Source organism: Eublepharis macularius, chromosome 11, assembly GCF_028583425.1.
Source record: "Eublepharis macularius isolate TG4126 chromosome 11, MPM_Emac_v1.0, whole genome shotgun sequence".
NCBI lineage: Eukaryota > Metazoa > Chordata > Lepidosauria > Squamata > Eublepharidae > Eublepharis > Eublepharis macularius.
In genome coordinates, this window is record NC_072800.1 from 24,271,130 (window position 1) to 24,298,628 (window position 27,499).

At 41.1% G+C, this 27,499-nt stretch overlaps 1 protein-coding gene across 1 annotated transcript; it reads right to left on the bottom strand.

The window, feature by feature from the left end:
• Positions 1-25,342, bottom strand: RALA (RAS like proto-oncogene A). Its single transcript, XM_054991093.1, has 5 exons — positions 25,124-25,342; positions 14,851-15,003; positions 13,115-13,323; positions 3,846-4,020; positions 1-1,904 (listed from the first exon to the last, which is right to left on the bottom strand). The coding sequence occupies exons 2-5, from the start codon at positions 14,962-14,964 to the stop codon at positions 1,782-1,784; spliced, it is 621 nt and encodes a 206-aa protein (XP_054847068.1). The 5' UTR covers positions 14,965-15,003; positions 25,124-25,342; the 3' UTR covers positions 1-1,781.
• Positions 25,343-27,499: the final 2,157 nt, after the last annotated feature.

A 27,499-nucleotide genomic window follows, 5' to 3' on the forward strand; every position in this document is an offset into this window, starting at 1 on the left:
TTTTTTAAAAAAGAAAGTTTTATTCATAGTCAATGGCTCAAATAGCAAATAAAAAGAATCTGATAAGGCATCAGCCTACGACAATTGCTTCTGTGTGTCCATTGGCTTCATAACACCTTGGTTCCCATTACACAAACAACATCACAATGTTAGTGGTTAAACTCCCTGGTTAAACAGACTGAAAACGAATACATACTAAAATGAGGACCAACCTGCTTGGCCAGGCACATCAAGAACTAATTCTCTGCACATGGTAGCCTCTACTGGAGAATGTACATACAAAAATTCCTTGATAAATATTAACAAGAATGTTTTCTAGAGAGCCATGTTCCTAATGTCTACATGTTAGCATGTTAAATACACGTGTTGTCTAGTTTACTCAGACATACTTCCAACTGTCAGTTTGAGTTTACACAGGTATATAAAAGGTAAATTTTTGGAACTGATCTAACTTTCCTCCAAAAAGGCTTCAAAGCCTCAAAAAGAAACTAACATCTTTAATTCAATTCCACATACTAACATTGTGCTAGTATTTTCAAATACGTTAGAATTTTGATGACAACATGTTTTCAATGTATGGAAGAGGGATTTTGGAAGCACACTGTAAATCTTCCTGTGCAAGAAAGTAGGGTGATTGTTCAATATTAACTAGCAAGAAGTAGTCAAAATGCTTTTCCCATTAAGAAATGAACAGATAACATTACAACAACTTTAGCATCACTACACCACGTTCTCAAAGGCTTAGAATGAGGATCGTAAGGAAGGGAAACTGAGGTTGTCAGCATTTTCCAGATATCGCTAAGATGATCTCATTCAAGAAGACTGAAAATTCACATTGCATCTCCAGCACTAGGGAAATAGCCGTTCCAAGTTTCTAGGCATTAAGTAATTGCCAGTTTCCAAATGTCTGCATATTAAGACGACATGTTCAGTTCAGACTGAAGTGTGCTGCACCCTCTTCACATTTAAATCTAAATGTCAGACGTACGTGGATATGTCGGCCCTTTCAGTCTGAGCTCTTTCACTAAATCACAAGTAACAGTATGCTCTGGATTGCTTTCAAGATCCAGAGTATGGCACACTTTTCTGATCAGAGACACTGCTAGCAAACAACTCGTTTGCAAGATTACTCACAAACTGCACTCTATCATAAGGATATAATTTCATAGTGATGCTGACACCTCGATGAAGTTATATCCGTGACTATGCTAAAAAATTTAGTTTTTTTTAAATAAGGCATATTCAGATATCCTCATATGAGTCCATATACCATTTTCTAAGCTAATTCCATGTATAAAGGACTCCCAATAGAAGCATCAGAGAATTGAGCCATTCTCTTCTCTAATTTGCATAATCTTATAACAACAAAAAAAGTCACACTACCTTTGCTTAGTTTTGACCACCACAGTAGTTTTCAAGGCAGTAGAAGACAAAAGTGAAGATTTGGTGATATAAAAGTGTACACTTTAGGAGAAGCCATAGAAAGTAATGTTTTGTTTACAGTTCAGGACAGACTGCCCATGGAAAATATTTTACATTCAGAAGAACCATGAAAAGAGGCAGTAAATTATGAAATGGGCTGAATTCTGCTTCTCTTGAAACCGCATTAAAAACTTTCAGTGAAATACTTTCAGTACTGTCCCAATTCATGCTTTAAGTGGTACCCTACAATTCCCAAACTGTTAAAAGTAATTTCAGTCATTGGAGCCTTCAAATGGCATGCTTATTGGTTATGGATTTTATTATAATGGTCAAAATATGAAAAGAGTTTGGAGCTTTGATTATAAAATGCAACATCTTTCTCTGATCCTCTTGGCTAGACTTTTTCTTTTCTTTTTCCCATTCTTCTCTTTGCTGTCTTCCATCTTTCTTGCTCTAATTTCTCGCATCAAGTCAAAGAATACCTAGAAAGATCCAGACAGGTGTCAATACACAAGCATGAACACGTATTACATGAAGTCAGGTCTCCATCTGCACTTTCAACCAGTTAGTAAGCCAACCAGAAGTCAGTGAGACAAGAAGGTCCCCCATCCATTTCTCAACTGTGACTGGAAGCTTGAAACTCTTTTCCTATTAGAAATCATGAAATATGCAGACGTGTCTGTCTAGATTCTCACACTACTGCACTGCTATTATAGTGGTATCTGCTGGACTCCACCCTTCTATGAAACTACTTATACCTCAGGAGCCCCAGTCTATATTCATTTCGGCATTTCAAAGTCCATGTTAAGGTCTCACACAAACCTGTCTCCATTTGCTGAAAGAGGGATATAGTATCTACCTGTGTTAAGAATCCTTCAACCATTTTGCGTTAGGTATATCTTGGTCTTTAAAGCACATATAAGCATGCCAAACATATATCATAATGATGTAAAGTACTCATGAAATTTCAGGAGATGGCAACCCTACAAATGAGAAGCTAGCAAATCTACCTTACACATGATCCAGCTATAGAAACAAGTACAGTTCAGAGTGGTTTTCTTTAATTGCCATGAAAGCTCATGCCTGAACACAGGAAATTACCAGCTGAGAATAAAGAACCCGTTGCTCCAGTTGCAAGTAAAAAAACAACTTCTAGGAAACAGTGCTTGTCACAATACACTCGGTAACGATTCAGCATTGCAGCATTCAGAGTTAATACAACAAGTTACATTTTGCTGACCCAGTTTCTCAAATATGGGTTTTTAAAAAAGGACTTTCCTGTTACACAGTCATGCTTGTATGTAGGTCAGAAAGGAGAGGTTTGCATATTAAACCACTAAGCCCCTTCTGTCAAACAGCAGATTTTCTTCAAGGCAAGAGCTAGTACTTCAAGCCACAAGACTAGAGATTTGAAAGATCTGTACAGTTACTTTTGTTGTTACTTTTTAAAAGAAGTTTTGTTCATGATCATCCAACATCGAACAGGCAGATTAAATTCCATTCCTATCTATCTCAAAGCCAGACTTCTTGTCAGTTGAACTAATAAACTGCATGGGGACTGTAAAATTATTATTCAGTTGAAGAATGAATACTGTAAGGTAATCAAAGAATTACTGAAAGTCACCAGCTTTCATTCACAGCTTTGACTCAGTTCACCTATGGTGGAAGTCCTATTTCCTGTGATCAGAACCAACTCTGTGAAGAGCTGCCACTAACTATTCTACTCCAAAATTAGGATGCAAACCACTAGCATAGTCAGGGCTTTTTTTCTGGGAAAAGAGGTGGTGGAACTCAGTGGGCTGCCCTTGGAGAAAATGGTCACATGGCTGGTGGCCCCGCCCCCTGATCTCCAGACAGAGGGGAGTTTAGAGGGCAATCCAGACAGAGGGGAGTTTAGAGGGCAATCTCAACTCCCCTCTGTCTGGAGATCAGGGGGCGGGGCCACCAGCCATGTGACCATTTTCAAGAGGTTCCGGAACTCCGTTCCACCGCGTTCCAGCTGAAAAAAAGCCCTGAGCATAGTATAGTGGTTTGAATACTGGACTAACACCCCGATTTGAATCCCCATTCTGCCATGGAAGCTTGCTGGGTGTCCTTGGGCCAGTAACGTACTTTCAGGGTTGATGTGAACATAAAAAGAAGAGGAGAATGAAGTAAGCTGTTTTGGGTTCCCACTGAGGATGGTATAAACAAAGTAAAAAAAGGCCATAGGACACAGGAGAAACTTACTGCTAAGACATGCAAAGTTCACCTGTGGCTCATCTAGGTTAGAATATTCAGTCTGAATAATGAGTGGTCCATAAAGAAGTCATAATTTGTTAGGAAACCATATAGTTCACTAAATTTGAAAAGAATGATGTTCTTAGAAGTGAGAGCATTACCATAAGCTTATAAAAATGTATTTGGAAAAGTTCCAGTTTTACCTTGTCAACATTAGCCCGTGTTTTAGCTGATGTTTCCACATAGTTAACATTCCACTGATCAGCTCTGTTTTTTGCTTCTTCTACAGAAACCTGCCTTTTATCTTCCAAATCTGATTTGTTACCAACTAGCAAAAATGGAACATTCTCATCTTCTTTTACTCTTAAAATCTGCTCTCTGGGGAAAAAAATAGGAAAAACACAGATTTCAGATGCAATTTATTCTTCTCTAATCAGGACAAACACAAGTAGGATATTTTAATTACAGCCTCACTGAAGTAAACGTTTTGTTCCTATTTATCACAAGTTTATCATGAGTGTACTGCCATCATTGTGCTTGATATAGAGAATAAGTTGCATGACCACTCTCCACAGCAATTATAATCCAAGACAATAACAGCAGAGAACCAAAGACAGTATAGGAAAATTATGATGAAAATATGGGACAACTGGTAGAAGATAGCTCAGAATAGTTAAGAATATCGTTGTTTAACAAAGGAGGGATTTAAAAAGAGGTTTTTATGGACACAACTTCGGTGACTGAGCTACGTGGCAGAAAGCAAAAGGCAGGACTGGCATTCACAAAAGGGCTAATATATACTTTAGGAGATGAGATGGGTTGTTTGGAAATTAGCTAGCAACTTGACATGACACAAATAGAGAAAATGAATGCAGAGCAATAATATGTGAGAACCAACTATGACAGGTGGGCGAAGGAAGGAAAGAAATTTACTTGCAGAGCAATGAAGGGAAGGATAAGTTCAAGATCAGTCCAATGAAACTGTTGGATACCAAACTGCGAAACAACCTGCATGATTACTTCCAGACTTCACATCTACTATATCTACTAAGGGCACAAATACAGTCACTTGTGAGTTTAAATATCTGTTGACAGGTTTCCCAGAGCTCAGAAAGAGGAGTCCTGCTGAAGGTGAAGTATATAGCAAGAGCTCCGGTGAAATGACCTTGGTGGATCTCAGGACGAGGCTTTTAAGGCAGTTCAAAACAGGCTAGGACACTATCACCCCCCCCCCTGGCCTGAGCACAAAAAGGGTTGGGTTTTATCTGAAGGAGAAAGTTTTGTTCAACACACAAACCAAAGAATGGAAGTGCTCTCTGGTACTGAGGCTGCACTTAGGAAGATAAGAAGAACAAACTCTTGGTTCACAGGAGACTCAAAACTGGTATTTGGCAAAGGACTACTTTATATCTTTGTAGGTTTACAGGTAAGGAGGGTCTAAGCAAAGAGGGCAGAGTTCACTGGTCCTCTTCACAGACTGATTGCCTCTAAGAAAACTTTTAGAAAAAGGAGCTGAAGATCGCAGGTGGCCAAGGCTTGCCCCTCAGTTGCGTCAGGGCAAGCTGTAGCTCCCATGGCAGTTTGGGTTGCTTGACTGAAGGATGCAGCCGAACAAGGCCCATGAATTGCTTCACTAGAGGCTGAGTAAAGACTGAACGACTCTATATGAAAGGCTGAGAAGCAGACATGACAGTCAGATAGGCCAAAAGAGATGAGCATGCCAACCCTACACAACAGAGATAGGAGGCTTCCTGAAATTCAGGACCTCTTTTAGGGTATCAGGGAGTGGGTGCTTAGTAATATCTGCCAAACCACTAGGTTTGGGGGTCTGAATGTTTTGTGATGGGAGATCTGTAACCTTGAGCAGATACGGAATGTTCTCCCACCACCACTTGGTAAACCCAGGTAGGTGGCAACCTGTATGCAGGGAGGATGGCGTCCCTCATTATCTTGCCAGTGAATGCAGACAGGAGAGATAGTGAAGAAGATACTGCAGACAAAGAAGGCATCTCCTAGAGAATGGCAACTAACACCTATCTGGAGCAGAACTCTGGGCACTTAGTGTTGGCTGGAGTGACTTACAGGTCAACTTCTGGTGAGCACCAGAGATAGGAGATTGGTTGTAGGTACCTGTCATTTAAAGTCCATTAATGTGCCACAGTTCCTTGAGCAGTGATGGAACTTGCCAGAATACCATCCACATTACTGAAAATGACAACACTCTGATGCATCAAGTAAGCGCATAATCTGTTCCACAGTCATCAAGATGAAGTTCTGCCATGATTTGCTGATGTAATACATTATGTTGTCTGACCACTTTACTACCGTGCCCTGCAGCCCAAAAAGGAAGGTACTAAGTCACTTCTAGACTACCAGAAGGTGTAGGTATTTGATACAGAGCTTCCTTTCGAGTGGAGTCCAAGGTTGATGGTATCCCTTCAACAGTGGGCACCCTAACCCCAGAGGGAGGCCTCTCTTGTGAGAATCAAATGTGTTAAGGGCAGTGTGAAGAGAACATTGTGGTTCAAAGCTGGAACAGTAAGTCCGCCATCAGAGATCGTAGCACCAGTGTGGGTATTTGCAAACTTGTCTTGAGAATCCTGTAGAGGCTGAAGTGAGCTACCATGTTCTGCACCAGCTTGAGTCTCCAAGTCAACTTTGATGCAACACCTATGTAGAGCATATTACAGTAGTCTAGTCTCAATGTTACTGTGGCATGAATCCAGGTGGCCACACAGGCCATATCAAGGTAGAGGGGCATCTTCCAAGCTAGTCTGAGTTGGAAGAAGGACTTTTTTGCAGCTACATTTACTTGCTTCTCTAGCAGCAATGCAGGGTCTATTATAACGCTAGTCTCTTAACTGAGTCAGTCAGGGTCAACTGAACCCCATCAAAGGTCGAAAGTGCAATGTCCTTCTAGATCTCTGCTTTACCAACCAGCATCACCTCCATAATGCCTCAATGCTAAAGATGTGCTGCAACCACCACAATACACTTAATGAAAATTCTCAGAGTGCTGGAGAGGCTGAACTGCAATGCCTTGTACCAGTAGTGGGCATCTCCCACAGCAAACTGGACAAATACACAACGTTGAGGCCAAATGGAGGTGCAGAAGTAGGTGTCTTTAAAAGTAGATAGAAATGAACCAGGCTCCCAGTTTCAGAAGGATGGATGCTAAGATCACCATATGAACTTCTTAGGTCTCATGTATCAGTCAATGCTACTGATGTCAAGAATGGGATGAAGACCTCCATCCTTCTATGGGACAGTGAAATATCTGGAGTAGAACCCCAGGCCACTTTGAGATCATGAAACAGTTTCTATCACGTCTGCCACAGGTGATAGTTCAATCTCTTGCAAAAGGCTCAGATCAGATGGAGTAGAATCTGGTTGGGGAGGCAAAGAACTCTGTAGTATATTCCAGCCTCACAATGGTGGGCATCCGCTGGTCGTATGTTACAGCCTCCCTTGCTGCAAGATGGAGGTGAGGGACTGGTGGTAGAGATAAAGTGCAAGGCAAAGTCAAAACTACGGCTTGGAGCATAATGAGTTTTGTTTGCTGAGCTGAAACATATTGAGGGGAAAGGTCTTCAAGAAGGGGGAGGGGTTATTCAAAGCAGAACAACTTGAGGAAGCATGTGCAGGCTTAGTATCATCTAGGCACCAATTGCCATGGATGCTGTTTTTGTTGCTTTCAGGTGAATGAAGCAAACCCATGGAACAAGCTGTAGATCTTAGTCCTTGAAATTCTTCCATTGACTCAGTTTTAGTGCTGAACAGGCCTTTGTCTTTGAATGGTATTTCTTTAATACTGGCTCACACTTCAGGCAAAGAAGTGAAGCAAAGCCATGTGTAGTCATGAGTGGTCCCAGCAGTTGCCATAGTCCTCACACCACAATCAGCAACATGCCAGGTTGTGAAAATATTTGTTTTATGAGACCAAGTTTCATCTTGAAAAACTGCAGCCATCTGCTCGCATAGTTTCACAGTCGGTTATATGCGGGTAGTGTTTTCTCCACATGATAACATGTCATACATGCTACCCTGATACCATCTAGCTTCCTGCCCCCCTCATTAGATGAGACAGCGGTGCACTTGCTTCTTCTAACCTTGGAGCACTTCTACCATGATGGAATTCAGCGTGGGTGACCAGACAGAAACCCACCACCTGCCAAACTCCATAGAGATTTTCAATTCATTTAGAAGCAAGCTTGCATGCAGAGATAAAGAAATCTATTATAATAACCAGTGCAAAGAAATAGAAGAGAACAACAAAAAAGGAAGAACAAGAGACTTTTTCCAAAAGATCCGAGAAATCAAAGGGAAATTCAAGCCACAGCTTGGGATGCTGAAAGATCAACATGGAAATACAGTATCTGATCAGGACAAAATAAAGGAAAGATGGAAACAATACACTAAAGAACGATACAAAAGAGATGGAAGGATAACAGATACTTTTGACAAAGAATCTTTTGATGAAGAACCAGAAATCCTAGAAAGTGAGGTAAAAGCTACACTCAAAGCAATCGAGAGAAACAAAGCACCGGGAGTAGATGGAATGTCAATAGAGCTGTTTCAAGCCACAGAAATGGAGTCCATCAGAATCTTAACAAGAATATGTCAACAAATATGGAAAACAAAACAATGGCCCACAGACTGGAAACACTCATTCTACATTCCAGTTCCAAAAAGGGGGATGCCAAGGAGTGCAGCAACTATCGGACAGTTGCATTAATTTCCCATGCAAGCAAAGTGATGCTCAAAATTATACAGCAAAGACTCTTTCCATATATGGAACGAGAAATGTCAGATGTTCAAGCTGGATTCAGAAAAGGAAGAGGCACCAGAGATCACATTGCAAATTTACGATGGCTAATGGAACATACCAGGGAATTTCGGAAGAAAATCGGCCTGTGTTTTATAGATTACAGCAAAGCTTTTGACTGTGTAGATCATGAAAAGCTATGGAGAGTCTTAAAAGAAATGGGGATGCCACAACATCTGATTGTTTTGATGCGCAACCTGTACTCTGGACAAGAGGCTACTGTCAGGACAGAATACAGGGAAACAGAATGGTTTCCAATTGGCAAGGGTGTCAGACAAGGATGCATATTATCTCCCTACCTGTTCAACCTCTATGCAGAGTATATCATAAGGAAAGCTGGATTAGATCTAGAAAAAGGTGGAGTGAAAATTGGTGGGAGGAACATTAACAATTTGAGATATGCAGATGACACCACATTACTAGCAGAAAATAGTGAAGACCTGAAACAACTACTGATGAAGGTTAAAGGAGAAAGCACCAAAGCAGGATTACAACTGAACATCAAGAAGACAAAAGTAATGACTACCAAGGAATTATACAATTTTAAAGTTGACAATGAGGAAATTGAAGTTGTTCAAGGTTTTCTACTTTCTCTCAGATCTTCAGTTGTGGTAAAAGCTTGCAGGTCTGCAAAGGCGTTACCTGTGGAATTTAAAATGTTGTGAGAATGAAAACAGGCAGAGAAAGCTCAGGAATCTGTGAGAAATTTGGGCAGGAATCTAAGGCAAGAAGATAGTTCAGATAATACAGGAGAGTGAACCACAGAGCCAGAAAGTTAGCCCAGCATTTCAATGGTTTCTGAGCGATGTGTGACATGGAGTCAGGCCTGATAGACTGAAAAGTTGTCACTGACACAGAAGTGGTTAAGGCAGGCCTCTACCACCACTACTGATGCTGTCAGGGTTCTGTCCTAGAGCGTAACAGAAAAACGGGAGGCACAATTCTGTGTTGTCCATTTCATGAACTTTTGGCACAAGTTTCTATTTTATGCTACTCATCAAGGAACTAAAATTATGGCTGTGATTGTCCTTCACAGGGAGCTTTCCTCTACACTAGGAATAACATTTGAACATAACCTTCTGTGCCACAAGAACTGGAATGCAACAAAAAACAAATGAATAATATAAAGCAAAAGCTAAGGACAGATAGCAAAAGGTCAGAAAAATGAAAACTGGAGATATAGCAGAAGAAAAAAATTATAATCCCCTCTTTTTTCTAAATTCTAAAGCATGACTAATATCACATGTATGTAACCAAGGAGTTTTGGGGCACTGCTACAGCGCCATAGTTTCAAGCAAAACAAATGATCAGATCTAGCCAGCTATTGAAAAGAGGGATTCCCCTGGACCACCCAAAAAAGGCTATGTTGGGGATCCTGGGGCCCACATGCACAAAAAGCCACGTGGGACAGGAGCTGTAATAATATGAAAGGAGATTTAGTGAGACTAAGTGAAGAAGAAGAAAAAGCTGAATCCAGCCCCCAGTCAATCACACTTCCGGACTCTGCTCAAGTATTTTTAGAACATTTCCAAAACAAGTATTTTGGTAAAGGTACTCAGGAAAATTTTTCCAAAGTTTAAAATATCAACCCTTCACTTTACTTCTATCTATCGTCCCATTTCTGTTTGATTGCTAATCCAGCTATAAATGTTCTCACCCCTACAATTATGGAATAAGCATGTCAAATATGGCTCAGCATAATGCTATTTATAACGTGCAGTTTTCAGTAATTTTTAATACATGTATGTACCTGCCCATTCAGTGAAGTAATTGGAAACACTGCTCTGTGTGCCCCCACATACTGAAGCCAAGTGTGAACCAGGAAGAGATTTCTCATTTGTAGAACCTGCCAAATTCCCTTACCACAAAGGCTCACCTGGTGCCAAGCTTACTCTTTAGGTACCAGAACAAGGCATATTTATTCTCACAAGTGTTTTAAATTCCCTACAGTTTTGTACTACCATTCCCACACACACAAACATGATGTATATGTATATATGTATTTGAGGGTTGTCACACAGAGGATGGAGTAGAGTTGTTTTCTGTTGCCCCAGAGGGTTGGACCAAAAACGATGGCTTAAAATTAAAGCAAAATAGTTTTCGGCTAAACATGAGGAAGAACTTCCTGACAGAGCAGTTCCTCAGTGGAACAGGCTTCCTCGGGAGATGGCAGGCTCTCCTTCCTTGGAGGTATTTAAGAAGAAACTACATGATCACCTGACAGCTATGATGATTCTCTGACTTAATATGAATATACACAGTCAAGAGAGGGAGCCCATGAAGGAATGAGCCAGTGACAGGCAATCATAATCCGTTCTTATGTGCCCAGGGTAATGCCGATTGCCACTTTGGGGTCAGGAAGGAATTTTCCTCCAGGCCAGATTGGCCAGGGATCCTGGAGGTTTTTTGTCTTCGTCTGGGCACAGAGCAAGGGTCAAGGTCAAATGCAGGGGGGCACGTAGCTATGCTTTTCCTGCACTGTGCAGGGGCTGGACTAGATGACCCTTGAGAACCATTCCAGCTCTATGTTTCTGTGGCAACTTTAGAACCCTCCAATTTCATCTTTTTAATCGGAAGCATTTTTTTGTTGCTTGCTCTTTTTAAATCTAAGCTGCGCTGTTATGTTGCATTAGCTTTTAAAGAAGTATACTGGGAATTTTTATTGTTAATATGTTGTCAGGCGCCACAGTTACCAATTTGTAAAAATACAGGATATAAATATTTAAAAATAAAACATATTTCTAGGCAACCAATATACTTCTTTACAGAAAAACAAAGGGACTGACCGTCATAGATCTGCCATCAGTCTTTGTTTTCATGTTGCAAGGTGCAGCTCCCAATTCCCACTGCATCACAAATACTTAATTGACTAAAAAGTGAGTCACTAATATAGTCTATTTCTGTAAGAATAGCTGACATAGTAATTCTGGTCAATTACTCACCTCTGTGGATTCTCATATCTGCCCTTGAAAAATGATCCACATACAAGAACTGCATTATTTAGCAGGCAGCAGCTGTTTAATAGTTTTGATGAAAAAACCACCCAGATCAGCTGCTGAATTCAAACTATGTAAGGCCCATTACACTTTCACGGTACTTTTTAATAAGTACAGGAGCGCAAATGCAGATTATATGCAGAAGTATAGCCATTAAGGCACACTGTAGCAGAGTGAAATTTTTTATGGAGAAATCAAATTTTCTTGATTTAGTAACCATCTACTTTGCCACCCACAAAAGAAAAACTAATTAGTATGAGGCTTCCAATCACTGGTCTCCAGTAGGACTAATGGTAACTTTTAGGGTCTTAACAACTTTTCCCCTCCATTAACATTAAACTAGTTCAGAATCAAAATCTTACATATCTAAACACACACAAAGAGAACCTTTTTCCTCCACACACCTTCAAGCTACCCAAGTAATTCTGGCAAGGTTAAGATACCATCACTGAACCTTGCAATGTGAGAGCATCTGTATCAGGCTAAACTAGAAGGTTGCTAAGACCAAATTGCATTCCATTATTCTTGCTGAATTTCAGACCTTACATCTACTTTCTAAGAAGAAACAGCCAGAGGCATAAAGATTTTATAAAATAAACCACATGCACCTACTAGACTATAAATAGATTCACATAAGAATAAAATCCCTGGATATTTGTTTCTTACCCTCTTTGAGCCCAGCGCTTCACCTGAAAATAAACTATGGCAGATCATGGCCAGGAATTTCATCTTTTCAAGCCTTTGCTAACATATGCCCTTCTTTTAAAAAATTACACACACACACACACACACACACACAAATATACTTTGGCCTTCGAGTAAAAAGGCCATCTTTGAAATTATATCTATGAAATCTACAGCTGTGATGATGAAATGCCTTTTCCACATCTGAAACCTCAGTGTGCAAAAGATTTGTCATCCTACTGAGGAATGCCTCAACACAGCTGCTGTTGGTGTGCTGCCCCAGTGGAAAGAACTCCTTGCAACAGACTTGAACATCGCAAAGGAGTGGTTTATGGAATGTGAGAGTTGGGATCCATAGTTTTCTAACGCTGCCTTTCCATCCAGGCTAGTGAACGGGTTCAGGAAGAGAAGCGCAGCGTGTAGACAGATATTGTAGATGCTCCATAGCTCAATGTTTGCTTTGCTGAACAATTTAGAAACACAGGTCCTACTTGGGGAAGAACATTACCTGAGAACTTGACCTCCTTCTATCCCTTCCCCATGCCTTTAGAATGAGGGGAGAGGTAGGTGAACTGCATTATAAAAAAATAAGAGTGGCAACAATGGGCTTGGGTGTTAAACAAGTGCAATTTAGGATGCAAAGGTACAACACTTGCAGAGAGATCTTGTATGATATCCTTAGCTCACTGGTGAATGGATGGATAACAAAGTAAGAAATTTAGACAGTAATGTCATCCATTTCATGGCAGCCAAGGACCGTGAGAACAACAAAAATCTCAACGAAAGAAATTCGATGTACACATGGCTTGCAAAAATGACAACTTATCCCAGCTAAGTAGGTAGCTCATTTTAAGGAAGAGTAAAAGACCATGCAATTTTTTAATGGAAATAATTGTAACAAGCAGAGATCCAGCACATAGTCCCCCTGACTCAAGTCATTAAAATGAACCAGTTACCCTCTAATTACCTGAAGTCAGCTGTAGCTGCAAAAGATTCAAGCTCTGTAATTGAGAACACACAGAGAAAACCCTCTCCACTTCGGAAGTAGTTGTCTCTAATTGCAGCATAATCTTCCTGTCCTGCTGTATCCAATATATCTATTTGGACTTCTTCTCCATCAAGGACTACTTTTTTCCTGTAGCTGTCTGCCTTGGTGGGTTCATAGTCTTCCACAAACTGGTAAGGAAAGAAAGAGTCCTATAAGTATAGTAACTATCAAAAATTGGAATGTATCAGAAGCGCTGCACAGTTCACAAAACATGAATCAACTCCCCCAGCCCCAGCCCACTAAAATTCTGCTCCTGGGGCAGTCAGGGGACTCTCAGTAAGAGCATGGGGAGTGAAATAGGGGTCTGCAAGGGAAAGCTAGCTTCTGATTCTCTCCCTATTGCAGGTATTTAAGTCTGGGTGTTTCCAGAAGTGCAGGCCTTTTAACAAAAGCCAAAGGGCTCAGGGTTCTATGACCCTGAGTGAGCCTGGTCAGTGGAACCACGACCAACCCAGGATGCTGTTATTATATATTGCCTGTATATTTCTGCATTTCTTAAGAAGCTCTGAATCTCCAGAAGGGAGAAAGCAGGGCAGAAATATTAAAATGCCGTTCCACTAGGCTAAGTGTCCTTATGCCAACAGAAGAGCGCCTTTACTAAATATATCAATGTACCAATGCAGATGCAGCTGTTTAAAATGCATGACTATACAGCTTCACACCATCAATACTAGAAGTACAAGCTGCTATATCCTTCACTGCTTTAAAAAAAACCATGAGAAGTGTCAAAACGAGCATGAACAAATAAAATCTGCTTTGGCTTTTTGCAAGGCAGTCAAATTGACTAATCTGGAATGTTTACAATTAAACAGTGGAAGAAATTATATGTGGGTAACTAAGCAAAGCACTGAAACGCTGAGGAGTGTCTTGAGACTTTCCTTGAAATAAAGTGCAGAAATCATGATTAAGGTATAACATTCCCCTCCATTATGATTAATCTTTATCAAGTCATCAAGGAAAATAATAATATGGCATTTTCCAACCTGTGGCTCCCAATACTAAAGTAGGCTGTGAAGCCTGTGAGAATGGTTCTAAGGCTCTTCCAGTTTTATTTATTTGTGCATAATCTCTTTTTTTAAGTGGGTCGCCATACCAAGTAAACTTGAACTTGTGGATCATCACACCAAAGAGATTGGGGACCACTGATATAATGCTCCCAACACTCAGTTTCACTTTACCATTCCTAGTTTGTTTAGTTATATAATTATCATGAGTACACAAGCAAGATGACATATTATTTGAATGCCATCATCACCTATTTACATTTCAAAGTCAGTAACGTACTGAACTATTGGCATAAACATAATAGGAACTTAACGGCAAATTAAACGTATGTAATTGTTAACTAAAAATAAATCCTGATCACCTCATGTTTCCTGTAGCTTTAAGCAGGATTTTAGCAGCAACCAGGGCACACTCCTCAACATTTTTGGTTCACCTTGCATCTTTAGTTTCCAACAAAAAAACATTTCATTGCTCATAGTAAGAACTGTTATGTTCAGTACTGGAACTATCCACATACAAAAGGCTATCTAACTCAAAAGTGAAAAAGTACTTGTGTACTATAATTGCTTGACTCCATGGATCACACACACAACTTGAGAATATGGTCCTCTTATTAAATAAAAATACAGTTATGGAAGTTAGGTTCTTACCTCATCATACATGAACTGCAGAGTTAACGCAGATTTTCCTACACCTCCACTGCCTACCATGATGACTTTGTGCAGAGCCAAAGAATTTTGACTTTTGGGCTTATTTGCTGCCATATTTGGACTGCAGGTATTTCACACAAGCAGAGGAAGAACCTGGATAAAAAGAGATTTTTTTTCACATTAATGAGGATTCTCATTAATGAAATCCTAACACAAGAGGCCAACAGTCATGAAGTTCCATGTAACACGCCCTGTTCCATGTATTTTCTTCAACAACAAACAAGGACACCTGTTAATTTAGTACGCTGTAGATACAAGAAACAGATTTTTTTTTCTAAATAAATTATTTCAGTTCCTTGGATATGAGAAAAATCCTAAGGAAACATTTACAGCAACGGTTAATGGACTGCTTCACATACTTAACTGCAGAACTATTGAACTGCATTTTACAAATAGAACTGAAGGGTGAGTTATTTTAGCTGTGTAAATCCATGCATAAAAAGCTGCTAAAGGTATGATTTATTTTACCAGACTTCTAGTAACATAGAGTGCTCAAACAAGGAACACTTCACACTAATGCTTGTTATTAATGTATACCCTACTTCTATTATATGTTGCAATATGTTGATGCAGCAAAGTGGTTGGATCAGTAGAGCAATTTAGGACGCTGCACCTGCCCTATGCACATGTTTCCACAAGTTAGTCATCTGTGGAGAAGAAAGCATGGTAGAGATGGAAGAGGCAGCAGAAAATACTAACCCCCATCCACAGAGCAGGGGTTCCTTGGCAGCAGTGTACTCATGAACAACAAACTGGTATACAGCATCAAGGCCCATAATCCAAACAACACAACTAATGCTGATATAAAAAGTGTCCTGTACGAAGGCAGAGGCAAACGTTTGTTTCATTTATAGTCCGCTTTTCTCACTGAGATTCAAGGCGGATTACACAGTATGAGATTAGTACAATCAGTAACAAGTACATGTCAATCCAATATCAAGGACATTTCCATAAACTGTGCCATAGGGTAAATAGATACAAGTTTAAAAGACATAGTATTAGCAAGAATCCAATACAGAGTAGAAAAAACACTGAAGCAGAACACAATCAATTCTAGGACTCACATTAGACAACATGGAGCACTGGTGGTACATAGGAGTACATATTTAAAGCAGCAGATAATGCGTAAGGCAATATAGTGATGAAGTCTATGGTCCCTAACTCATTAGCGAAGCATCTGAGACCCCACCCCTACAATGCAGCACTCCCATTTGAGTAAAAAGCCTTTTTGAATAGCTCGGTTTTGCATCGTTTACAAAAAGCCAGGAGAGTGGGGGCTCTTCTGACTTCCTCAGGCAGGTCATTCCACAGGACAGGGGCCACCACAGAGAACTGCTTGGGCTGCAAGTTCTACTGGACTATAAGAAGAGTTTAAAAGCATCACAATTTAGAAAAGTTTCATTAAGGCTACAGTCTATGCACACTAGCCTGAGTGTGAGCCCAACCAAATTCTGAGGGACTTCACCTCCAAACAAACAAGCAGAAGCGCATGCTGCACCACACATAAGAAATGCCAATGAAACCATGACTAAAACTATTAAAAATAAGGGGTGAAAATCAAAGAGCTCAAAATTACCTATTAAAGAATGAAGAATTTAAGCAAGTTGCTGTTCCAAATATAGACATTTAAAGCATTCATTTCAAAAGCTTGTTTCAGATGAACAAATATGAGCCACGGACCTGCAAGTTCTTTCACTTGAGATGGCTCGCTTTCTCTGTTTCATACTAACAGCAGTTGTCAATTGTTCACCAAGCCAGAAACCATCACCTGAAGTGGTTTAAAAGAACTGAACTATTCTCTTTTTAGAAGCAGGGGAAGAGGCAGCGATTAGGTTTTGGGGGCGATGGGGTGGGTGGGATCTAGTATAAGCAGCAGTCCACTGCAAAGCCACCCCTGGGGAACAAACGTGTTAAAACAGAATCAACTCCTGCATTCATTATCTATGAATTATGTATCCAATGACCTAGTCAGATTTAGGTACCCTTAATTCTCGCAGCAAGAGAGTTCTTAGATTACATCAGACACTGTATTACTTTAGTTCCAGTAATAATTTTACCTTACTGGTATTGCCATGTTTCTAGAGCAAAGCATGTGGAAGGCAACTGCAACTTAGTGGTTTTGTTCACACAAGGATTTCTGTCCAAGCAGTAGAGCTGTACACACCACTATCATAGCGCAACTGGCATTGCTAATCATTTGACTCAGATTGTACTGTATAATTGCATCCTAAATAATTCACTATATAAATGCATTTAACAAATGCTGATTAAATATTTTGCTGATCAATGTGCAATTACGTGTGTCCTCACACTACTGTCCCCACTTGCCTCCTTTTTTTCTTTTGGTGCTGTGGCTGTTTGAGTAGCACTCCTTTCCTCATGTTAATGATGTCTGTACATCTCCTCAAACCCTCTTATTCATTGTCAGCAACTGCATACAATGAGGTTTTTGCGCTCGCTGAACTGGTTCTTAAGATGCATTCTAGTGATTTTACTACAACATAGGCATGCTTAACTCTTAGCCATCTTCTGCATAAATGGCATAATGTGAAGACAGATATTTTAATTTCCCCCAAATGATATCTAGATTTGCATCACTAGGAACACAGGCATCTAGCATTCAACATTAAAGGTTAGCGTTTACTACTTACTTCAAGTAGTACAAGAGATTAAAAATACCATTTTTCATGCACTTTGCTGTTTACTTGTGCTTCCTGTTCATTATTTGGAATGCTTAATTCATAGAGGGACTTAGAATTTGCACATATGGTTGTCAAGTTACTGATAACAGATCAGTGACAAAACTAAATATTTCTGTAATCAGTGAAGCATTCAACCAAGTTATTTTTGGAACACAACCAGCTAAATATTGGCAATCTTTAAAAGCTCTTATGCCATCACAAGTTCCCTCCAATCCCACAAGAAAATATAATAAGGATTAGATTAACTCACTTTACATTAAATGGAAAGGAGAATTGAATTGACAAGTCCACCATAAGCAAGGTTCTATGCTTTTGGTCGAAGGGAAGAATTGGCCACAGAATTTAGCATCCTGAGAAATTAAGTTTCAATTTTTAATAATGTGTTTCTTGTCCTTACTAGTAAGATGGGCTCAAAATATGTTGGCAATGAGGATAAAATCTCAGAGAGGGGGTCGAATAGAATTTCAAACCTTCCCCTCAATGATGAACAACTATGCAAAATAAGCAAATAGGTAAAGTTCTTAGTTTTTACACAGCTGAAATATTGTTTCATTTGATAAAGTTTTCCATTTTTTTAGCCAAGGTTATATGCAGCTCCAGTTCAAGTTAACATTGGAAAACTATAAATAAGGTTTCTTTAGAGGCACTCCTAGAGAACTGCCCCTACTACACCCTTGAGAGCTTTGTAAGAGCTATGTTTGGACTGGAAAATATATCAGTGCCTAGTAATATGATGTTAGTATATATATATTTTTTTTTGACTCCCACCTAGGGTTGGCACCTAAAGCTTTCATGCTTGTATCTAAGGATCTAAACAATTTTCCAATCCTGGCTACAATGGGAACAAGCAATCTATAACGTTTGTTAAAGGCAAATTATGTCAGCAACATCTAGAAAAAGCAAGAGAAAAAGCAGTTAAATGTATTAACTGCTGACCCACCTGATGTTCTGTGACCGCAAAGAATAAGCTTGCCATTCAGAAGATTAGCTAAAACCTAGTTACCTTATGCAGGTAAATACCTAGAAACTGTCTCACAGCCAAATTCCAAGTATATATTAGAGTTTAAGATCTTGCTGGTGAGATGATCTAGCAAAAATCATTGTCAGGCAAAAAACAGTCAAGCTGCAAGTGAACACCAAGGTTTAATGCACGTGTTCCAGAAATGCGACAGAATGCCCAATTTTATCAAGATCAAGCGATGAAAGAACTAGCATCAACTATCTAGAAATTAAAGCCAATGCTATAATTCTCGGCTCACTACTTATTCTGACATTGGAGACATCTAAACACTTGTGGCAATACTGTGTAAGAACTAAATAAAAATAAAATATCATTTATGAGTCACGTAATATGATCAGGAAAAAAAATCAGTTCAGAGGAAAGCCATCACTCAAACTACCTGTTGCAGTGCTTGAGTGTACTTTTGCATGCCCCAGCTGGTGCACAGTATCTCTTGGCTGAATTGAAATGTAGAGCTGAACCTAAAGGTCACAAAAAGAAGAAACAAGAAGGGCCACCTGTGGGACACACAATAAAGGGCAAGGAGGGTATCTTGTTGCCAAAGACTAAAAAGGATCTGGGTCCAACAGCAGACCAAAAAGGCTATCCCCCCTGGAAACTGCTTTGTTCCATGTGATGGAAACTAAGAAGCCAACATTCAGAGTCCACCCTCCCTTTAACTGAGCATTATTATTGAAAGCACAGATGACCATCAAGTCTGCTCCAGCTAAGGGGAAAAAATCATCTCTTCAATTTTTGTGTCAATACAGAAACATCACATGATGGGCCGCACCATGAATTATGCTGGTGAACTTCATGTACAATGCTTGAGGAAATCTAACGAGCCAAGCGTTAGCAAGCTAAGAATGAAAGCAATAGCAACAAGATTCTTCAGTATGGGACATCAAGACTCAAATCCCCAGTTCTTATCCCCAGCTCTCCAGTAAATATACTGGAGAGCTCTGGCACAGACATCAAAGAAGGCTTCACTGGATGCTGTCTGTCCAGTTCAGTTTTCTCTGCATAGGCGTGGAGAAGATAAAATCAAGCTGTGTTAAAAATCTGAGCTCCTTGAGGAAGGCTAAGGTATAAACTTGGTAAAAAAAAAAAACTATACCATTATCCTGAATAGTGTACTAGCTGTGACGAGGCTATCAAGCAACTCCTGCTTAATGACAAAATTGAAATGCACATCTGCAAAGTGTTTAAGACAATACTCAACAGCTGATTACACCCACTGCTCCAGAAACAAGGTTCTGAGGATATAGCTGCTAATACTCATTAGCATGTACATAGCTCTTTCAAGTATTCAAAGCATCTCACATATATTATCTTGCTACAATCTTTATAAACAACTCTATGGTAAGTCAGTATTATTATTTCCATATTGCACATCAAGAAGCTGAGAGAGCAGCTTACCTAAAGGCCACCTACGGAGTTTATGGTAGAGGTGAGACCTGAACCCAGGAATCTTGAGTCATAGCTCAGTCTTGGCCACTATGCTACAGTATACTATCCAAGAGTTATGAATAGCAATAAATCAAAAAGACAATTTATCACACTTGCCAGCAGGATACCAACTGCCCCTAAGCAAGCTACTGAAGTGGCAAACTCGAGCCCTTTCAACAATGCTTTTAAGAAGTGAAGCAAAATCTGCTTTTGTAATTTAAGAGATTACCTCTGAGGAATACAGATATGCCCCCAACGTATCTCTGCTCTTGTCTCACCTGAACACCTAGGCACATCAATACTTCTTACAGTAGTATGTAAAACACAAAACAGTATCATGCATCCCAAACATTCAAAGTATTCTGACCATGGAGATGTGCATCTTTCTTTCACACGCTGACCACAATGAACGCCAGCATATTCGGACTGCCATGTAAAGTGTCTTAAACATAACTCATGTCCACATTCTTAGAACCCAGCTTGTTTGTACTTGCCATTATCAGAGTACAGACAATATTTCTGCAGCTGAAAGCAGCTTGATAGGAACACAAAAATACTCTGCCACAAACATTGCAATTAGAAACCTATCCTTAAGATTGCTCCTAGTGGCTAGAATTCAAAACGTGAGGGTTATGAGGAGAGAGACACAGATCACCAAGCAGAAAGAAACACAAAGACAACCTGAATATTTAATGTGTATACCAGAGATTTCTACAATGCCTTTCATAGTTCTTGTTCACATACTGTTAGAACAAATCCAAGCTTAGGATGTGCACACACATACACGTGTAAGTGTTTAAAAGCTTAGAAAAATTTCCCTTTGTTGTTGCTAACAGGAACAGACTTTGAAAAGGTTTGTCAAAGTATTTGTAGCTTGAAGATAATTTAAAAGCAAGTATTTGGTAGATACACATCTAAAGCCGAGCAAAAGTCAATACGTTGTAAATGAAAGTAAGAGAAACTATTTATAAAGATAAAGCATTAGACTTGTTTAATGTGCGTTTTAAAAGCATCAGCAGAGAACTAGGTAAAATCTTTTCTTCCAGCTTCCTTTTAACAGGGAGAGAATGTTTTTGGAGACCATCATAAATTCATTATAATTATCTAGTTTGTTATAGTAAATAGCTAACATAGTTCAAACTTCCCTTCATTTTCTCTGGACCAAAAGACCGTGTACTTCAAAGGATATATTTGAGAAAGGCTATTATAACCATTACCTAAGGCCACACACTGTCAGAATGAATTTTTGACTTTCACTTAACTAAATTCAAATGAATACCAAGAGAATCATTTTCATAATGAGACCATTTTCATTTTGAAAATTTTTATATGTTATGATTTCTGCAGAAACACCTTTTAAATAATGAATGATCTAGTGGATGGGTTTAAAACAAAAGTCCCATTTCAAATTCAAGCTTAACTATGAAACAAAAATGAAGCCTTGTACTTAATCCTTCTTAGCTCTCTACTGAACACAGCAAAACATTATTTTGATTCCCCATAGGGGAAAAACAGACATTCAAGGAATGCTCCCCCAGCATGACATGCAATCTCTGCCTATTTGTATAATAAGAACATAAGACATGGAAGCAATTAATTTAAGGCAAAGTTTGCAGCTTAATATCGAGACAGTCAGGATACAAGAAAACATTGGATATGCTGAAGGGGCACATAATCTACAAAAGAGCTACCCTTACTCCCAAAAAAATTATATTAATAATAATTAGTGGTGTGCATTTCAGATATCCGATTTGGGATAAATGCCCAAATCAGACCCAGTCCGTAAAGATTCAAGGGTTCCGAATCAGGGCGAGCATGGAACTCCCGAATCAAAGCTTCCCAAATCAAAGCTTCCCAAAGCGATTTGTATCACTTCGGGAAGTTTCGGGGCCTTTAAACTTTAAAGGGCTCCCTCCCTTCCTCCAACCCACCACCCCACTTATCTGGCCTTCACTGCAGTACTGCTGCAGCAGAGGCAGCGCAGGCAGCGAAGACAGTGGCTCCGGCCTTCCCCACCACTCCGCAGGCCGCTACTGTGGTGGAAGAGGCAGCAGAAGAGCCGGTTCCGACCTTTCCCGCTGCCCCTCTGGCCACTGCAGGGGCGGAGGAGATAGTGCGGGCAGCGGAGGCTCTGGCTGCAGCCTTCCCCACCATCCAGCTGGCCACTGCAGCGGCAGAAGAGGTGGTGCAGTCGGCGGAGTCTCTGGCCTTCCCCACTGCCCAGCTGGTGTTGCTCCTGGACAGGTCAGTGGAGGTGGGGGGGGTCAGAGGACAAGGGGGCTAAGTGGGGGCGGGGAGAGAGACAGCTTCCCCTCCACTTCGGTATGCTCCGATTTAAATTCCTGGATTTTTATTGATCATTTTCCCACTTTGGGTAAACCGATTCGGGAAAACCGAATTTTTACCCCCATGCACACCCCTAATAATAATCACCTGACTGCCCTCTGTGCAGTGGTGAGTCAAGATATGGATCTCTATGTTGGGTTCCTCCAAAAAAGTCTGTATGGCAAGAAATAGGACTTTGTAAATTAAGAAAAGAAAAAAACGTCAAAAACCAAAGTAAGAACTAAACACGCTCCAGAAGAGAGAGAATACTGGGGATTGACGAGATCATCCAATGCTCAGAAAGCTTAGAGAACCCTGTACAGATAGAGATTGAGGTATGGGATCTCCCCTGCCTGTGATTCCCCAATTTGTTCCTATTCATTTTAAACTATAAAGATTGACCTTTCTTAGTACTAGCTTATCCCATCATGGACAATATAGATCAACCTGACATGGTTCTCCAAAGTAGTCAGAAAAATGAGAATTTTGGTGGTTGTTTTTAAAAAGTCCAATCCAAGATAGCCTGAAACTGTTAGAAGAACTAGAAGTTAGTCCCATGCATGCAAGAAACTAGGCAATAACAGCCCAATTTTTATTGAAGTAGCATACTTTTTAACAACACTGCTGTATGATTTTAAATACTTTGAAAATAGTAGAGCTGGTCACTGAAGTATCTGCTGTTGGGGAGTTCTATTTGCTACAGAATCATTAAAGAAAGTTCTATCTGCTACAGAATCATTAAAGAAATTCATAATGCAACACAAGCAGATGTAGACAAAATTCACAAGCTGAGTCAGTTTAGAATGTGATAATGTCCTCAAAACAAATCATTAGACAAATTAGTAACTGTTTTATGTTTTCATTTACCCAAGCAAGAAAATAAAAAAATTGTGCTTGAAGTGATACTTAGACATCCTAAGAAGTCAAACAACATGATTTCCCATGATTAAGAATGAGAAACAATTATGGGAAAGATGGTCAATATGATTAAGAAACTCAACAGTTACTCTTAAATTTAACAGCAATCAAGCATTCAAATACAACCTTCTCAAGTCAGGCTAGTTAAGATATAGCCTGTTTCAGTTCAGAAAGTCTCACAGCCAACGAGTCCTCAGTTGACGGACAACCTCCTTTGCAGTATGGAAAAAGCAATTAAGTGTTCAGCAGTAATCCAGCTATATTAAGCTCACCCAGCTATGTGCCCATATGGATCCTTATGATAAATGTTAAGAGCCTCTCCAGAACGGCATAAATACCAACAACATACCAGTCAAAATGCTCCACTATAGATATGTCTCGGGTAGCACGATATACAAACCATCTAATATAAGCTTCTTGTCCTTTACTTCTAAGGAGTAATATTTACGGTTCCACATGATACGTCTTTACAACTGACAAATATAATACAAACAACCCTTAAGAGCCACATAAGCCTTACAAATTCTTCTATTTAAATCCCAATCATCCTGTCCTGACAGCTTTAGTTTAAGTGAAGCAGAATTAACTAAGTTCAACGGCAAAATTGGGATTCTTCAGGCAATTCTACTCTGCTACAGACCCAGAACAGTTATGAACAGAAGAAAAAGTCTGAGCAACCACCACCACCCTGTCCTGGTGAGGACCTCCGTACTCAGCTATTCAAGAATAATTAGTATAAGTTTGAGTAGCAAGCCATCTGTAAGGGGAAAATGGGGTGACTTTAAAAGACAAGGAGGTTTTTCCTCTAAGCAAGTATGACTCAACCTCACTCAAATATCCACAGCCTGTCTTCAATTTACCAGGTTCCAAATGCAGAATATTTATCAGGCAGTCATGTAGTTTTTTTAGACAGTTTAAAAGGGATTACAAAGACTCGTGGACTAACATTAATCACGATTATCAAATGGAACTTCTCTATTCAAAGGCACACTACCCCCCACGACTAGTTACTCCACCCCGACAGTCGCAGTGCTGTTGATTTCATGCCCTGTTGCTTGTCATTGATGGAAAAAAGGAAAGGGGCTGGGACTAGGAGGCCCTTTGGGCTGATCCAGCAGGGCTCTCCCTCATGCGGGTATGTCAGACATCGCAGGGCAAACGGCCCCACCCCTGACCTGTGACAACCAAACTCAGATATCTTCACTTAAGCTTGTCACCGTTGGAAACAGGAAGGAGGCTGCAAAAGCTGTTGCTTCCATGCCTGTGGGCTTCCCAGAAGCACCTGGCCGGTCATTGCTGGAAAGAGAAAACAGGTGGGATCTCGTTTTCGGTGGGTAGCCATGTTGGTCTGCGCTAAACGGCAGGGTTTGAGCCCAGGGGCACCTCAGAGATCAACAAGGCTTTCCGGAGACGAGCTTTGGCGCGTCAGAGCTCCCTTCTCCAGGTGGGTCGGGCCGGCAAGAGCCTCGTCTCAGCAGACACACCAGCCGCCCGGGCCTCTTCCCCGCCAAAGAAGCTCCACGCCGCAGACAAGGAACCGAAAGGGCACAATTCCGGAGGGGAAAAGGGCAGGGGAAGAAGGGCAGGGCCACCTCGCCCCCCTCACCCTCCCCGGGAGGCGAGTTTTCCAGCCTTCCGTACGCCAACCGGCGGCCGGGCAAAAGGGAGCGCCGCGCCGGCACAGCGGAGGAGAGGGCGGGAAACGGGTGGACGAGCAGAGGGAGGGGGCCAGACCCGCAGCCAGGCGGTTTCTTCCTTCGTCCTCCTCCCTTCGGAGGCTGACAGGCGCCGGGGAGGCTTCCGAAGGAGCGTCGCTCACCTGCCGAGGGCAGGCCTGGCCCAGCCGGAGGAAGGGAGGGGAGGGCGGAGGCGGCGGAGGAGGAGAAGCGGCAGCCGGTCCTTGAGGGGGGCTCCCGCGGCCTGCGGCGTCGCTGCCTTTCCCGACGGCGGCTGGTCCGGAAGGCGCGGCGGCAGAAGCGGAGAGGCGCTCGCCAGCCAGCCAGACTGCGCCTCCTCCCTCCGGGAGAGAAGAAAGGAGGGGAAGGGGCGGGGCCCGAAAACCGCCTCGCTCCTTCCGGGGGGGCGCCCTGGGGAGGCGGGGCTTACGGAGCCGGGAGGGGCGGGCTTTGGGGAAAGGGCGGGGTCGCTTCCGGCGAGGCGCAGGCGCGAGCGGCAGGCAGGCGGATTTCAAATGGAAAGCAGCCATTGGCCGGGCGAGGAGCGCGAAGGCGTTCCGCAGATGCTGGCCCGACGGCAAACAGGCTTGCTGCCGGGAGGGTTGCAGCTCCCGGTTGGGAAATTCTATATTTTAGAGGTGGAGCCTTGAGGGGCAGAGGTTGGGACTTCAGCAGGATATAAGCCTTAGAGTCTGCCTTCCGAAACAGCCATTTTCTCTAGGGGGTCTCGAGATCAGTTGTAATTCCAGGAGCTCTCCCGGCCCCACCTGGAGGTTGGCAATCCTGGAAAGTAGCCATAATTTAGTAAGCACTTCCTTTGTATGCAGGAATCCGTCCCCATTTAAAAGGATCAGGTTGTGGGTGGGACATCTAATATCCTTTTATAATAATAACATTCGATTTATATTGATTTATTTATGTCATTTATAGTCCGCCTTTGTCACTGAGACGGATGGCATTTTACTACTGGATGCATTAAGATTCAGGTTATATGACAAATGATGTAATTTTAAAATATATATATATGCCAGCAAAATCAATCCCGATGCTCCCAGTAGTTCCCACCTGCACCACTACATAACGCATTTTGCCCCTGCTTTTGTGCTAGGTAAGGTATAGGCACAAGGGTAAACTGAAATAGATTTCGTATGGATTTGTTTATTAAACATCTGCTATGGTGTAGTTTTTCTGAACTGGAGCCCACTTCATTAGATATAAGAATAGTATCCTATATTGGCAGACATGGACACATATATGTGTGCGCACAAATATAAAATTACAAAATTAGACTCATGGCTATGGAGAGTAATATGGTAAGGCACAGAATGTGCAGACTGAGTAGACGAAGAGAGCATTTGGGGCAGGAACAGTTTGGCTTGAAAGAGGTGAGGAAAACTGTCTCTGCTTTTATGCAATCATGAAGGCTTATATAGATATTAAGAGACTGCCCAAGATTATCACACTTGCAGTATTTTAACAGTAGTTTGAATTGTGAATGAGCAGTTCTTCCTCCTGTCAAAAGAGTTGCAACAATGCCTGATAAAACAGCAATCCTTTTAGTGAACTGTAGGCAAAATGCGATTTATAACAAATGCCATACTCAACCTTTCTTCCTAAGGGGGACCTAAAGCAGCTTCCATTGTTCTCCAGTCTTCTTTTTTATCCTCTCAACAACCCTGTGAGGTAGGTCTGACTGAGCATGTGTGACTGGCCCCAAATCACCTCGCATCCTTCCATGACAGATTGGGAAATTCAAGTATTAGAAACACATGATAGGTTTCCTTAAAGCTGTCTTTATTACACATTGCCTATTGTGAAGATAATCTGGTCCAGGATGTTACAAAGCTGGAACATCCCCACTTGTGAAAGTCTTTCTTCTACACTAGATGTTCAACAGAGGTTGACAGGACCTTCCTTGCTCTTTGTCGATCCCCATGCAGTTCCCATTCCATGATGCAAGTCCCTCACTTGCAGCCTAAAGCTTTATAGCCAATACACAACTTTACCACCTCAGTTCCCAGAAACCCAGGTTGGTGATTCTGAGAATGCTTTCAAAGGAGAAAAAAAACTGGTTCCTGAAAAGAACCTCAAGTCCAGGAGCTCCTCACAGAACTAAGATTCTCATGTTCCTGACAATGTTGTAGAACCTTGTCAGGTTGATCCATGTTACCCACCTAGGAGTAGGCTACTACTAAGGCACTAGCATCTGTGCCACCACTTGGATGTGTCCCTCAAAACAACCTGCACTAACCTCTTTGCAACTTGCTCACTCTTTGCAACTATTTCAGTGCAATTTTGACCCTGAGGATCTCTTGCTTAATCGGCTTCCTCCCAAAGCCATTTTTCTATATGAACAGGTCAGAGTGCAATAGATCATCAGTTACACATTTCCAAGAAGTAATTTATGTGTTTTGTGGGAACAAATACAAAGAACTAATTTAATAGTGGCTCACACTGCTACATCTTGATGACTTGATTTGATTACATGAAGCTCTGCCATTAATATGCCTGCCAAAAAA

What these genes read in the sequence shown, in the direction of transcription:
- RALA (XM_054991093.1), bottom strand. Translation starts at nt 14,964, where the DNA reads ATGGCAGCAAATAAGCCCAAAAGTCAAAATTCTTTGGCTCTGCACAAA. An exon ending in TGCAGTTCATGTATGATGAG is followed by an intron (nt 13,324 to 14,850) that starts GTAAGAACCTAA and finishes TTTCCTTACCAG; the next exon opens with TTTGTGGAAGACTATGAACC. An exon ending in GCAGCTACAGCTGACTTCAG is followed by an intron (nt 4,021 to 13,114) that starts GTAATTAGAGGG and finishes TTTTTTCCCCAG; the next exon opens with AGAGCAGATTTTAAGAGTAA.